General features: G+C 44.3%; 1 protein-coding gene and 1 non-coding gene across 2 annotated transcripts; one reads left to right on the forward strand and one right to left on the reverse strand.

Annotated features, from left to right (window-relative positions):
- Positions 1 to 2,076: 2,076 nt before the first annotated feature.
- On the reverse strand, positions 2,077 to 2,689 carry LOC111547646 (60S ribosomal protein L11-like). The gene has a single exon (XM_023219542.2). It carries the CDS (start codon positions 2,671 to 2,673, stop codon positions 2,137 to 2,139), a length of 537 nt encoding a protein of 178 aa, XP_023075310.1. The 5' UTR covers positions 2,674 to 2,689; the 3' UTR covers positions 2,077 to 2,136.
- Positions 2,690 to 14,216: 11,527 nt separating this feature from the next.
- On the forward strand, positions 14,217 to 14,320 carry LOC111547828. Its single transcript, XR_002733249.1, has one exon. It is a non-coding gene; the product is annotated as a small nucleolar RNA U13 (small nucleolar RNA).
- Positions 14,321 to 14,912: the final 592 nt, after the last annotated feature.

Genomic DNA, 14,912 nt, shown 5'->3' on the forward strand with positions numbered 1-14,912 from the left:
CGCAGGAGTTCAAAACCAGCCTGGGCAACATGGTGGAGAGCCTGTCTCTACAAAAAACTTAAAAATTAGCCGGGTATGGTGGTGTACACCTGTAGTCTCAGCTACTTTGGAGGCTGAGGTGGGAGGATGGCCTGAGCCTAGGAGGCAGAGGTTGCAAGGAGCCAAGATCATGCCACTGTACTCCAGCCTGAAAAACAGAGCAAGACCCTGTCTCAAAAATAAAATAAAGGTCGGATTTGGTGGCTCATGCCTGTAATCCCAGCACTTTGGGAGACTGAGGCAGGCAGATCACTTGAGGTCAGAAGTTCGAAACCAGCCAGGCCAACATGGTGAAACCCCATCTCTACTACAAATACAAAAATTAGCTGGGTGTGGTGGTGCATGCCTGTAGTCCCAGCTACTGGGGAGGCTGAGGCGGGAGAATCACTTGAACCCAGGAGGTGGAGGTGGAAGTGACCTGAGATGGCGCCACTGCACTCCAGCCTGGGTAACAGAGCAAGGCTCCATCTCAAAAATAAAATAAAGGGCCGGGCATGGTGGCTCATGCCTGTAATCCCAACACTTTGGGAGGCCAAGGTAGGTGGATCACCTGAGGTCAGGAGTTTGAGACCAGCCTGACCAACATGGTGAAACCTCATCTCTACTAAAAGTATAAAAATTAGCTGGGTGTGGTGACAGGCATCTGTAATCCCAGCTACTTGGGAGGCTGAGGCAGGAGACTCGCTTGCACCCGGGAGACGGAAGTTGCAGTGAGCCGAGATCACGCCACTCCACTCCAGCCTGAAGTCCACTCCACTTTTTTTTTTTTAGACGGAGATTCACTCTTGTTGCCCAGGCTGGAATGCAATGGCTCGATCTTGGCTCACTGCAACTTCTGCCTCCTAGGTTCAAGAGATTCTCCTGCCTCAGCCTCCCAAGTAGCTGGGATCACAGGCATGTGCCACCATGCCTGGCTAATTTTTTGTATTTTTAGTAGAGATAGGGTTTCACCACATTGGTCAGGCTGGTCTCAAACTCCTGACCTCAAGTGATCCACACCGCTCGGCCTCCCAAAGTGCTGGGATTACAGGCGTGACCCATCACCCCTGGCCAGTTTTAACCCTTTTTGATTGTATAATTCAGAGACAACCATCACCATTATCCATCTCCAGAACATTTTTGTCACTGAAACTTAAACTCTATACTCATTAAACAATAATTCTTCTGGCCGGCTGTGGTGGCTCATGCCTGTATTCCCAGCACTTTGAGAGGTTGAGGCAGAAGGATTGTTTGAAACCAGGAGTTTGAGATCAGCCTGGGAAACTGGGCAAAATCGCCTCTCTACTAAAAATACAAAAAAAAAAAAAAAAAAAAAAATTGGGCATGGTGGTGCATGCCTATAGTCCCAGCTACCTGGGAAGCTGAGGTGGGAGGATCACCTGAACCTGGGAGGTCGAGGCTGCAGTGAGCTGTGATCACATCACTGCAGTCCAGCCTGGGCAACAGAGTGAGACTTTGTCTCAGAAAAAAATAAAAACTAAAACTACTAATTCCCTTACCCCCAGCCCCTGGTAACTACTATTCTGTCTTTTATCTCTATGAATCTGACAATTCTAGGTACCTTACATGAGTAGAATCATGTGTTTTTCCTTTTGCATCTGGCTTATTTCATTTCGTATAATGTTTTCAAGGTTCATCATATTGTAACATGTATCAAATTTTCATTTATTTTTTATTTTTATTTATTTATATGACTATTATTATTTTTGGGATGGAGTCTCGCTCTATTGTGAAGCTGGAGTGCAATGATATGATCTTGGCTTACTACAACTGCTGTCTCCCAGGTTCAAGCAATTCTTCTGCCTCAGCCTCCCAAGTAACTGGGACTACGGGTGCACACGCGCGTGTGCCACCACGCCCGGCTAATTTTTGTATTTTTAGTAGAGACAGGGTTTCACCATGTTGACCAGACTGATCTCAAACTCCTGACCTCAGGTGATTCGCCTGCCTCGGCCTCCCAAAGTGCAAAGTGCTGGGATTACAGGCATGATCCACCACATATTTATTTATTTATTTATTTATTTATTTATTTATTTATTTTTTTTTTTTACATTTCACTGAAAACTTTTTATTGGTCTTTTGGATAGAAACGGGAATTTATTTGCCAGGAAGGATGATCCCATCATACTTCTGCTGGAACCAGCGCATGGCCTCCTCTTTGCTGATTCTGTGTTTGGCCCCAATGCAGCCTGTCCTGCACTTCTTGTCTGCGATGCTGAAACCTGGCCTACCCAGCACCACATAGAAGTCCAGGCCGTAGATGCCAATGCTTGGGTCATACTTGATGCCCAGATCGATGTGTTCCTGGATCCCAAAACCAAAGTTTCCAGTATCTGAGAAGTTGTTTTTTCTTAACTCATACTCCCGCACCTTTAGACCCTTCTCCAAGATTTCTTCTGCCTTAGCCCCTCGAACTGTGCAGTGGACAGCAATCTTTTCATTTCTCCGGATGCCAAAGGACCTGACAGTGTATCTAGCTTTGGAAAACACAGGGGTCTGCCCTGTGAGCTGCTCCAAAACCTTGGCTGCTCGAGTCAGTCTGTCTCCACTCTCCCCAACACAGATGTTGAGACAGAGCTTGCGGATGCGAAGTTCCCGCATGGGGTTCTCCTTTTCACCTTGATCCTGCGCCATGATGGAGTGCAGGAAGAGAGCCACCACATATTTATTTAAGATGGAGTCTCACTCTGTCGCCCAGGCTGGAGTGCAGTGGTGCAATCTTGGCTCACTGCAACCTCCCCCTCCCAGGTTCAAGCGATTCTCAGACCTCAGCCTCCAGAGTAGCTGGGATTACAGGCATGTGCCACTATGCCAGGCTAATTTTTTTTTTTTTTTTTTTCTGAGAAGGAGTCTTTCTCTGTTGCCCAGGCTGGAGTACAATGGCACAATCTCAGCTCACTGCAACCTCCACCTCCCGGGTTCAAGCCATTCTCCTGCCTCAGCCTCCCAAGTAGCTGAGGCTACAGGCATGTGCCACCATGCCCAGCTAATTTTTATATTTTTTGTAGATGTTGGCCAGGCTGGTCTCAAACTCCTGACCTCAAGTGATCTGCATGCCTTGGGCTCCCAAAATGCTGAGATTACAGGTGTGAGCCACCGTGCCTGGCCTAATTTTTGTATTTTTAGTAGAGATGGGGTTTCACCATGTTGGTCAGGCTGGTCTCAAACTCCTGACCTCAAGTGATCTGCCTGCCTTGGCCTCCCAAAGTGCTGGAATTGCAGGTGTGAGCCACCATGGCTGGCCTTATTCATTCCTTTTTAAGGCTGAATCACATTCCCTTGTATGTATATACTACATGTTGTTTATCCGTTCATCTATTGATGGACACTTGGGTTGCTTCCACCTTTTGTCTGTTGTGAATAATATTGTTATGAAATTGGGGCTAGGTGTGGTGGTTCACGCCTATAATTCCAGCACTTTTGAGAGGCCGAGGTGGATGGATCACTTGAAGCCAGGGAGTTCTAGACCAGCCTGGGCAACATGGTGAATTCCCCACTCTACTACAAATACAAAAATCAGCCATGTGTGGTTGTGGTGGTGCCTGCCTGTAGTCCCATCTACTCTGGAAGCTGAGGCAGGAGGGTCTGCTGGAACCTGGGAGGCAGAGATTGCAGTGAACCGAGATCACATCACTGCACTCCAACCTGGCGACAGAGATTCTGTCTCAAAATAAAAAATAAAAAGGCCGGGCGCGGTGGCTCAAGCCTGTAATCCCAGCACTTTGGGAGGCCCAGACGGGCGGATCACTAGGTCAGGAGATGGAGACCATCCCGGCTAACACGGTGAAACCCCGTCTCTACTAAAAAAATACAAAAAAAAAAAAAAAAACACTAGCCGGACGAGGCGGCAGGCGCCTGTAGTCCCAGCTACTCTGGAGGCTGAGGCAGGAGAATGGCGTGAACCCGGGAGGCGGAGCTTGCAGTGAGCTGAGATCCGGCCACTGCACTCCAGCCCAGGCGACAGAGCAAGACTCCGTCTCAAAAATTAAAAATTAAAAATTAAAAAAAGACTATGAAATTGGTATACAAATATTCGTTCAGGGTCCTGCTGTCACTTCTTTGGGCTACAATATACCCCAAAGTGGAAGTGCTGGATCATATGATAATTATATTAGGTTGGTGCAAAAATGATTGCGGTTTTTGCCATTGAAAGGAATGGCAAAAACTGCAATTATTTTTGCACCAACCTAAATATGTTTAATGTTTGAGGAATCACCAAGCTGTTTTCTAGAATGCTGCACTATCTTACATTACATTAGTAATGTATGAAGGTTTCAATTTCTCCATATCCTTACCAATACTTATTATTACCTGTTTTTTTTTTTTTAATTAGTGTCATTCTAGTGGATGTGAAGTGATATCTCATTGTGGTTTTGATTTGTATTTCCCTAACATTTACTGATGTTTAGCATCATTCATGTATCTTAATGGCCATCTGTATAGCTTCTTTGGAGAAATATCTATTCAAATCCTTCGTCCATTTTTTTAGTTGGGTTTATTTTTTGGTCAGTGAGTTCTAGGAGTTCCTCATGTATTCTGGATATCATCAATCTTTTATCGCATATATGATACACAAATATTTTCTCCCATTCTGTGGGTTGCCTTTTTACTCTGTTGACGGTGTTCTTTGATGCACACAAGTTTTAAATTTTGATATAGTCCAATTTATTTTTTTCTTTTCCTTTTTAAAAAATTTGTTTATGAACAGCATCTCGTTCTGTTGCCCAGGCTAGAGTGGTACAGTGGTGCAATCACAGCTAATTGTAACCTCGAACTTCTGCATACAAGTGACCCTCCCTCCTCAGCCTCTCAAGTAGCTAGAACTGCAGGCATACTCAGAGATGGGATCTGGCTATCTTGTCCAAGTGATCTCAAACTCCTGGCCTCAAGTGATCCTTCTTTCTGCCTTGGCCTCCCAAAGCACTCAGATTACAGGCATGAGCCCCATGCCCCAATCCTCAATGTATCTACTTTTTCCTTTTGTTGCCTGTGCTTTTGGTGTCATGTTTAAGAAATCATTGCCAAATCCAATGTCATGAAGCTTTTCTCCTGTTTTCTTCTGAGAGTTTTCTAATTTTAACTATGACATTAGACCTTTGACCCATTTTGAGTTAATTTTGTATTCAATGTAAAGTAAGAATCTTTTGCATGTGGATATCCAATTTTACCAATACCATTTGTCAAAAAGACTGTTCTTTCCCCCACTAAATTATTATTATTATTTTTTTTTTGAGACAAGGGTCTCCCTCTGGTGCCCAGGCTAGAGTGCAGTGGCACGATCATGGCTCACTGCAGCCTTGACCTCCCAAGCTCAAGAGATCCTCCCATCTCAGCCTCTTGAATAGCTGAGACTACAGACGTGTGCCACCAGGCACAGCTAATTTTTGTATTTTTTGTAGAGATGAGATCTCGTCATGTTTGGTCTTGAACTCCTAGGCTCAGCTTCCCAAAGTGCTGGGATTACAGGCATGAGCCACTGTGCCCAACCCCATTAAATGATCTTGATACCCTTGTTGAAAATCATTTAATCATATACTTGAGAGTTTATTTCTGGGCTCTCTATTCTAGTCCATTGGTCACATCTGTCTTTATGCAGAATAGACTTTTAAAGATACCATTTTAAACTATTTGGGTTATCAAATCATTCAGTACTGGAAAAAATGTGGGGAGATGAGAATATTCTCACACACTGCTGGGGGAAATAAAAGTTGCTATCTCCTTCTGGAAAGTATTGTGGCAGTATCTTTAAAAATGTAACACATAATTTTAATGCAGCAATTTCACTTCTGGGAATCTTTTCTATAGATATTAAAACACCAAGGGAGGGAGGGGAGGCAAAAAAAAATTAAACATCAATACATAAGAATATGCATATAAATATATTTATTGTGGCATCCTTTTTTTTTTCTTTTCTGAGACAAGGTCTCACTCTGTTGCTTAAGCTGGAGGGTAGTGGCACCATCATAGCTCATTGTAGCCCCCCTTTTTTTTTTAGATACAGGGTCTTGCTCTGTTGCCCAGGCTGGTCTTGAACTTCTGGCCTCAAGCAATTCCTCCTGCATCAGACTCCCAAAGTGCTAAGATTGCAGGTGTGAGCCAGTATGCTCAGCTTCTTGTGGCATCCTTTGTAGTGGGAAGAGGCTGAACTGGAAAATAGTCAAGTACCTACTGTCTCCATCTTTCTTTCCCTGAAGTCACATGCATTTTAATCTCTGCTTCTTTTTGTATTTCTTCCTGAACTTATAGATGGACCAACAATACTAGTAGGCTGATTCTGTTTGATCTTTACAAATGTCAGTGCTCACTACTGCCTCAAGCTAGAATTTCTATTTTGTTCACTTATAAATCTACTATTAATATATTGGGTTTTTTTTTTTAATTTCTATTTTTATTTTTAGAGAAGGAGTTTTGCTCTTGTTGCCCAGGCTGGAGTGCAATGGCGTGATCTCGACTCACTGCAACCTCTGCCTCCCAGGATCAAGTGATTCTCCTGCCTCAGCCTCACAAGTAGCTGGGATTATAGGCACCTGCCACCATGCCCGGCTAATTTTTTGTATTTTTAGTAGAGTTGGGGTTTCAACATGTTGGCCAGGCTGGTCTTGAACTCCTGACTTCAGATGATCCACCTGCCTTGGCCTCCCAAAGCACTGGGATTACAGGCATGAGCCACCGTGCCCAGCCAATACATTCCTTTTTAATTTCAGTTTTTATAATTCCAGTTCTCTGCCAAATCTTTCAAGTTTGGCTTTGATCTCCTTAAACATAGTACACAGAGTTGTTTATAGTCTGTATCTGGTCATTGCAGAATATAGAATCCCTAGGCCGGGTGCGGTGGCTCAAGCCTGTAATCCCAGCACTTTGGGAGGCCGAGACAGACGGATCACGAGGTCAGGAGATCGAGACCATCCTGGCTAACACGGTGAAACTCTGTCTCTACTAAAAAAAAAATACAAAAAACTAGCTGGGCGAGGTGGCGGGGGCCTGTAGTCCCAGCTACACGGGAGGCTGAGGCAGGAGAATGGCTGTAAACCTGGGAGGCGGAGCTTGCAGTGAGCTGAGATCCGGCCACTGCACTCCAGCCCGGGCAACAGAGCAAGACTCGGTCTCAAAAAAAAAGAATCCCTGTGGGTCTGTTTCTATTATCTGTTATTTGTCCTCCTTATTTCTTGTATCTTGTCTCCTTGTGTGCCTGGTTGTCTTTTTTTTTTTAAGCTATTTTGATCCTTGTTCCTAGAAACCTGGTTATCCTTGTACTGAACATTGTATTTGAAAGAAAATTATAAGCTGGGCACAGTGGTTTGTGCCTGTAATCTCAGCATTTTGGGAGGCCAACGCGGGCGGATCACTTGAGGCCAGGAGTTTGAGACCAGCCTGGCCAACATAGTGAAACCCTGACTACTAAAAACACAAAAACCAGGCGGGCATGGTGCACACGCCTGTAATCCTAGCTACTCAGGAGGCTGAGGCAGGAAAATCGTTTGAACCCAGGAGGCGAAGTTTGCAGTGAGCTGAGATCGTGCCACTGTGCTCCAGCCCAAATGACTGTGTCTCAAAAACAAACAAAAAAGAAAGAAGGAAAGGAAGGAAGGAAGGAAGGAAGCAAGGAGAAGGAAGGAAGGGAAGGAAGGAAGGGAAAAAAAGGAATGAAGGGAAAGAAAGAAAATTACAGAAACAATTGAGGCCTGGGATGATGTTATTTTTTCTCCAAAGTGGATTTTGGTTTTACTCTTGCCACTAGCAATTAGGGGCAACTTAATATAAGTTCAGGCCTTGAGATTTTTCTCGGCCACTTAGATCATTTGAAGTCAGTCTGCAGTCTACATGAGAGTTACTTTACTTGTGTTCCCTTACACCTACAATGCAGGATTTTAAAGTTCTAGGCCAAATCCGAGGGTGATATAGAAGGGTTGCCACCCTTTATTAGTCCTGGACTCCAACTTTAGTCCCCATGGGCTCTTAAAGCTGCTGAAAATACATCTTAGCTTTCTAATTACTTGTTCTGCATCAGCAAATGTCTCAGACAAAGCATCAAGTGCTAGGCTCCTCACTTCAAACTCCTTAGCAATCCAAAATCTTGGCCCAGTTAATTCCTCACTATTTTGTTAGTTATGATATACTTTCAGAGGATGCATTCTACTTTTCATCCAGCTTGATTAGCTGTATGCAGTAGGAGGGCTGGCTAAAATTACATTGTATGCCATTAACAACAAGGAAAGTCTATACAGTTTACTTTATTCCTGAATGATAAAAATCTCATTAGCTCTAGTCAAGGGCCCATTCCTGATTTTGTGGCCAGGAGTACAGAGCCATTCAATATATAGGATATCCACTATGTATTGGCTTTGGGAAGGGCAGGTTGCTAGGAAGCAGATGTAAGTACAGGAGAAATGACTGGCATCTCTAATATACCATATTACATTCTCTTCTCTAAATGTACCCTCCTATATCATATTCCAGTGCTTTTTCATGTTATCCCCTCAGTCAGAATTTCTTCCCATTCTGTTCACAAGGTTCACCAGCCTATTCCTTTTTGAAGACTTAGCTCAAGTATTGCAACTTCATCTCAAAAACTAATAGGCTGGGCACAGTGGCTCACACCCGTAATCCCCGCACTTTGGGAAGTTGAGGCAGGCAGAACACTTGAGGTCAGAAGTTCGAGACCAGCCTGACCAACGTGATGAAACTCCATCTCTACTAAAAATACAAAAATTAGCTGGGAATGGTGGCAAGTGCCTATAATCCCAGCTACTGGGGAGGCTGAGGCAGGAGAATCGCTTGAACCCAGGAGGCGGAGGTTGCAGTGAGCCAAGAATGTGCCACTGCACTCCAGTCTGTGTAACAGAGCGAGACTCCATTGCAAAAAACAACAACAAAAAACAAACAAACAAAAAACAGACACCTCTGCATCTGTATGCCCTTTGTAACTTGCATAAAGCTCTTCATAGCAATTATTTTATCCTTCAGGATGGGAATTAGTTTTTCACCTATGTGACCTGAGATTTTGCTAGTCACACTCAACAAATATTTGGTGAATTAATAAATGAATGAGAGGGAAGAACACTAGATTAGTTTTATGAGACAATTTCCAAGTTTCTTTAGATCTTATGTTCCATGATTCTATGAAATTCGAGCTCCAAAAAATAACTTAATTCGCTGGTTTGTCATTCACTGGAACTTAACACTTACAAAAAATGTTTCCACTTCCTTCTAATGATAAATAAACAGGTATGTAGGCTTGACACGGTGGCTCACTCCTGTAATCCCAGCACTCTGGGAGGCTGAGGCGGCTGGATCACCTGAGGTCAGGAGTTCGAGACCAGCCTGGCCAAAGATGGTGAAACCTTGTCTCTACTAAAAATACAAAAATTAATCAGGCGTGGTGGTGGCTGTCTGTAATCCCAGCTACTGGGGAGGCTGAGGCAGGAGAATTGCTTGAACCCAAGAGTCAGAGGTTGCGGTGAGCTGAGATCACGCCATTGCACTCCAGCCTGGGCGACAGAGCAAGGCTCCATCTCAAAAATAAATAAATAAATAAAATTAAATTAAATTAACAGGTATGTTTTGAGAAAGAATAGACAATTAAATCTTTTTTTTTTTTTTTTTTGAGACAGAGTCTCACTCTGTCGCCCAGGCTGGAGTGCAGTGGCCGGATCTCAGCTCACTGCAAGCTCCGCCTCCCAGGTTCACGCCATTCTCCTGGCTCAGCCTCCCGAGTAGCTGGGACTACAGGCGCCCGCCACCTTGCCTGGCTAGTTTTTTGTATTTTTTAGTAGAGATGGGGTTTCACGGTGTTCACCAGGATGATCTCGATCTCCTGACCTCGTGATCCACCTGTCTCGGCCTCCCAAAGTGCTGGGATTACAGGCTTGAGCCACTGCGCCTGGCAATTATATCATTTAGAGGCAATTTTGTAATGTATTTTGCTTACTAGATTTGGCACTCTCAGATTCTCTCTTTTTTTTTTTCTAATTTTCTTGCCTGAAAGACAAGTCATCAAACGCCATTAGTTGGCTTTATGGGTGCTTCACACTTTTCCCATCTCCCTCTCCATCCCTACAAATTCCTATTTTTTTCTTCCCACATTTTCATCCCTTCTTTCTTTTTTTCTCTTTCTTTCTTTTTTTCTTTTTTTTTTTTTTTTTTTGACAAAGTTTTGCTCTGTCATCCAGGCTGGAATTCAGTGGTGCGATCTTGGCTCACTGCAACTTCCGTCACCGGGCTTAAGCGATTCTCCTGCCTCAGCTTCTTGAGTAGCTGGGACTACAGGTGTGTGCCACCACTGCCGGCTAAATTTTGTATATTTAGTAGAGACGGGGTTCACCATGTTGGCCCGGCTGGTCTTGAACTCCTGGCCTCAGGTGATCCGCCTGCCTTGGCATCACAAAGTGCTGGGATTACAGGCATGAGCTACGGCACCCAGCCTTCCCTTCTAACTTTCTATATTTTCTTCCATACAATAGCATTTATTATTTTTATTTTTATGTTTTTTGAGATGAAGTCTCTCTCTTTTCCCCCAGGCTGGAGTGCAATGGCGTGATCTCGGCTCATTGAAATCTCTTCCTCTTGGGCTCAAGCAATTCTTCTGCCTCAGCCTCTCGAGTAGCTGGGATTACATGCCCAGCTTATTTTTTTATTTTTAGTAGATAGGAGTTTCACCATGTTGGCCAGGCTGGTCTTGAACTCCTGGCCTCAAGTGATCTGCCCACCTCGGCCTTCCAGAGTGCTGGGATTACAGGCGAGAGCCACCACGCCCGGCCTATTTTTTGTTGTTGTTGTTTTTTGAGACAGGGTCTTGCTCTGTTGCCCAGACAGGAGTGTAGTAGTATGATCTCAGCTCACTGCAACCTCTGACTACTGGGTTCAAGTGATTCTCCTGTCTCAGCCTCCCCAGTATCTTGTTTTACAGGCACCCACCACTACATCCGCCTAATTTTTGTATTTTTTGTAGGGATGGGGTTTCACCATGTTGGCCAGGCTGGTCTCGAACTCCTGACCTCAAATAATCCACCCAACTCAGTCCCCCAAAGTGCTAGAATTACAGACATGAGCCACTGTGCCCGGCCTAAAGAACATTTATTAATCGCACTACTGGTAAAGTGCTACAAAAGAAACACACAACTTTTTATCTACACAGTTCTATAATTTCTATGAAAATCAGGGACCTTGAACATACATCAAGCTTAATAAGGAATCAAAACAATTGCTAACAAATTCAGAGCATTCCTCTGGGACCCCTTCAACCAGTTCTAACAGTTGCACTCCAAGGGAGAGACTAAGAGGGCAGTGTGGCCAGATAGGCCATCAGCAATACAGTTCATCAGAATAAGGGAAAGAGAATGCATCTGTTTAACCATATTCCCAAAAAATAGAGACTGGAAAGAAAAACAGAGAGAAAGTCAATAGTGGTGGCAGCTCTTTCAGGGGGGACGAAAAGAAGAGATGAAGTGTGACTGATTGTACAAAGCTGGAAGGATGCAAGAAAAAATTGCTATCAAGTAGTTGCTTCAGCTCTTTTCTTTTCTTCATATTTCTACTGCCTGATTTGCTTTCTCGGGTGTCAAATGTGAGGGTTCCCCGAGCCCAGCTCCAAGCAGCGTCCGGCAGATCCTTCCCCGCCCAAGGGTCCTGGACGTGGAGGTTTCAGATGAGGCACTGGCTGGAGCTCTGGAAGTCAGGCAGAAGCCACCCTGAAGCTGGGGGTCTCAAGTCTGCCTTTGGGGACAGAAAATACATTCACTTTGGCAGGATTGGTTTTTCGCTTTTGGATGAGGTCAGGGTCTGAGTCCTCCCGGCTCTCCTTGTCTTGCAATGTGCTCTGCAGATTGTGGTGGCATTTCTGCAACTCCCGGAACCTGAAGACAGACAGATCAGAGTGCTCTTCTGAGGCAGGAACCCCAGAGGTTCTCCCAGGGCAGAGGCAGGGCGCCCCACCCTCCAGGGTACCTCTCACAACATCGGTAATATCAGCAGCATCTGAGAGCAATGCCATAGCACAGGTCCTGGCCCGCGCATGATGGTCCTGTTGCTGGTTGCTGTCTAGTTGCTTCAACTTTAATGTAAATATATCCACTGTCTCTAGAGAAGCAACAGTAACCTAAAACTAAAGGAGAAACAAAAGAAAAAGAATAATACAACTTTACCCAAAGAATAAATCACAAAGTGGATTTCCTTTTTTCCTAAAACATGCTTATTTAGCAATAGTGAGAAACTTCCAGTGTTCCAAAAGTACTCATTTAAACCATTTCTTTAATCCTTTGAAAGGCTTCTTTTTCACTAGTTGCTGCCCTTATATCCCAGAAACATTAGTGACAACCCATGTAGTTTTAATATAATTTCTCAAGGTCTGCAGGGGAATTTTCAGTGTATTGTGTTCAAGAAACGCACCTGCTCCAACCCAATATTTGCAACGAACTATGGAAATAATCCCTGAGGCCAGGTGCGGTGGCTCACATCTGTAATCCCAGCAGTTTGGGAGGCTGAGGTGAGCAAATCACTTGAGGTCAGGAGTTCGAGACTAGCCTGGCCAGCATGGTGAAACCCCATCTCTACAAAAAATACAAAAATGAGCTGGGCATGGTGGTGGGCACCTGTAATCTCAGCTACTCAGGAGGCTGAGACATGAGAATCACTTGAACCTGGGAGGTGGAGGTTGCAGTGAGCCAAGATCATGCCACTGCACTCCAGTCCAGCCTGAGCAATAGAGCAAGACTCAGTCTCAAAAAAAAAAAAAAAAAAAGGAAGAAGAAATGATCCCTGTAAGTACATCTTCAAACCAGTATTTGTATTTTTCTACACAGAAAAAAAGTTTTGAAGCTTGGGGGCGGGTTAAAAAAAAGTAAAAATAGACCAATACACCTTTTTTTTTTTTTTTTCTAAGACAGGGTCTTGCTCTGTCACCCAGGTTGAAGTGCAGTGGTGTGATCTTAGCACACTGCAGCCTCAACTTCCTGGGCTCAAGCAATCCATTAATCTGCGATTTCTGAATAGCTGGGACTACGGGCACACACCACCACGGCCAGCTAATTTTTCTAGTTTTTGAACAGACAGGGTCTCATTATGTTGTCCAAATGGCAATACATTTTTCTTTTTTTTTTTTTTTTTGGAACTTGCTTCGTCACCCAGGCTGGAGTGCAGTGGCGCGAGCTTGGCTCACGGCAACCTCCACCTCCCTGGTTCAAACAATTCTCCTGCCTCAGCCTCCCGAGTAGCTGGGATTACAGGCGCACACCACCATGCCTGGCTTTTTTTTTTTTTTTTTTTTTGTATTTTTAACAGAGACGGGATTTCGCCATGTTGGCCAGATTAGTCTTGAACTCCTGACCTCAGGCAATCTACCCGCCTCGGCCTCCCACAGTGCTAGGATTACAGGTGAGAGCCACCACGCCCGGCCTATAATACATTTTTAAAGGCCTGTTTGGCAAATGTTTGGTAGATAAACAAATGGCTACAGTGAAGAATTGGGAGGGATATCCGGAACAGAGCAAGTGGCTGATTATCCTTTGAGCACACTCTTTTTTTTTTTTTTTTTTTGAGACAGGGTCTTACATTGTCACCCAGGATGGAGTGTAGTGGCACAATCTCGGCTCACTGTAGCCTTGATCTTCCAAGTTCAGGTGATCCTCTGCCTCAGCCTGCCCCCTATGAGCTGGGACTACAGGTGTGAGCCACCACACCCGGTTAATTTTTTCTTTCTTTCTATTTTTTTGAGACAGAGTCTTGCTCTGTTACCTAGGCTGGAGTGCAATGGCACGATCTCAGCTCACTGCAACCTCCGTCCCCCAGGTTCAAGGGATGCTCATGCCTCAGCCTCCTAAGTAGCTGGGACTATAGTCATGTGCCACCACACCTAGCTAATTTTTGTATTTTTAGTAGAGATGGGGTTTTGTCACGTTGGCCAGGCTGGTCTCGAACTTCTGGCCTCAAGTGATCTGCCCACCTTGGCCTCCCAAAGTGCTGGGATTACCCTACCGGCCAAATTTTTGTACTTTTTGTAGAGATGAGATTTCACTATATTCCCCAGGCTGGTCTTGAACTTTGGAGTGCAAGCATCCCAAAGTGCTCGGGTTACAGGTATGAATCACTGAGGCTGGCCTGAGCACATTTCTTATTGAACGAGTGGCCACTTATATAATATTTTTGCCAAAAATATTTACCTTTAATTATAAAGAAATAATCAGATCATTTTGTAGTTCATAAGCATGATGATTGGGTATTCACATGGATGTGTGAAATGTGCCATCCACAAACATTGTTATGACGTTAGCACATTACCCGTCTGACACGAAAAAAAGAAAAAAGGGCCAGGCACAGTGGCTCACGCCTCCCAGCACTTTGGGAGGCTGAGGCGGGTGGATCACGAGGTCAGGAGTTCGAAATCAGCCTGGCCAACATGGTGAAACCCTGTCTCTACTAAAAATACAAAAATTAGCCGGGCGTGGTGGTGGGTGCCTGTAATCCCAGCTACTTGAGAGGTTGAGGCAGGAGAATTGCTTGAACCTGGGAGGCGGAGGTTGCAGTGAGCCGAGATCGCACCACTGCACTCCAGCCTGGGCAACACAGTGAGACTCTGTCTCAAAATAAATAAATAAATAATAAATAAATAAAGAAAAGAAAAGAAAAAGAAAAAATGATAATCAGATTAATCCAAATTAAGACCTTACCTCTCCAAAAGTGGCAATGTCATGAAAAACAAAAAAGGTGGAGTGAATTGTTCAAGAATAAAGGAAACAAGAGACCTGAGGAGTAAATGCAATGCTGAATTTTTTTTAAGCTATAGAGTCAAGTCTGAGGACAATTGGGAACATCTGAATATGGATTATATAGTAGGTACTAAAATTGTATCTGCATTAAATTTATTAAGGATGACAATCGTA

Source organism: Piliocolobus tephrosceles, chromosome 1 (assembly GCF_002776525.5).
Source record: "Piliocolobus tephrosceles isolate RC106 chromosome 1, ASM277652v3, whole genome shotgun sequence".
NCBI lineage: Eukaryota > Metazoa > Chordata > Mammalia > Primates > Cercopithecidae > Piliocolobus > Piliocolobus tephrosceles.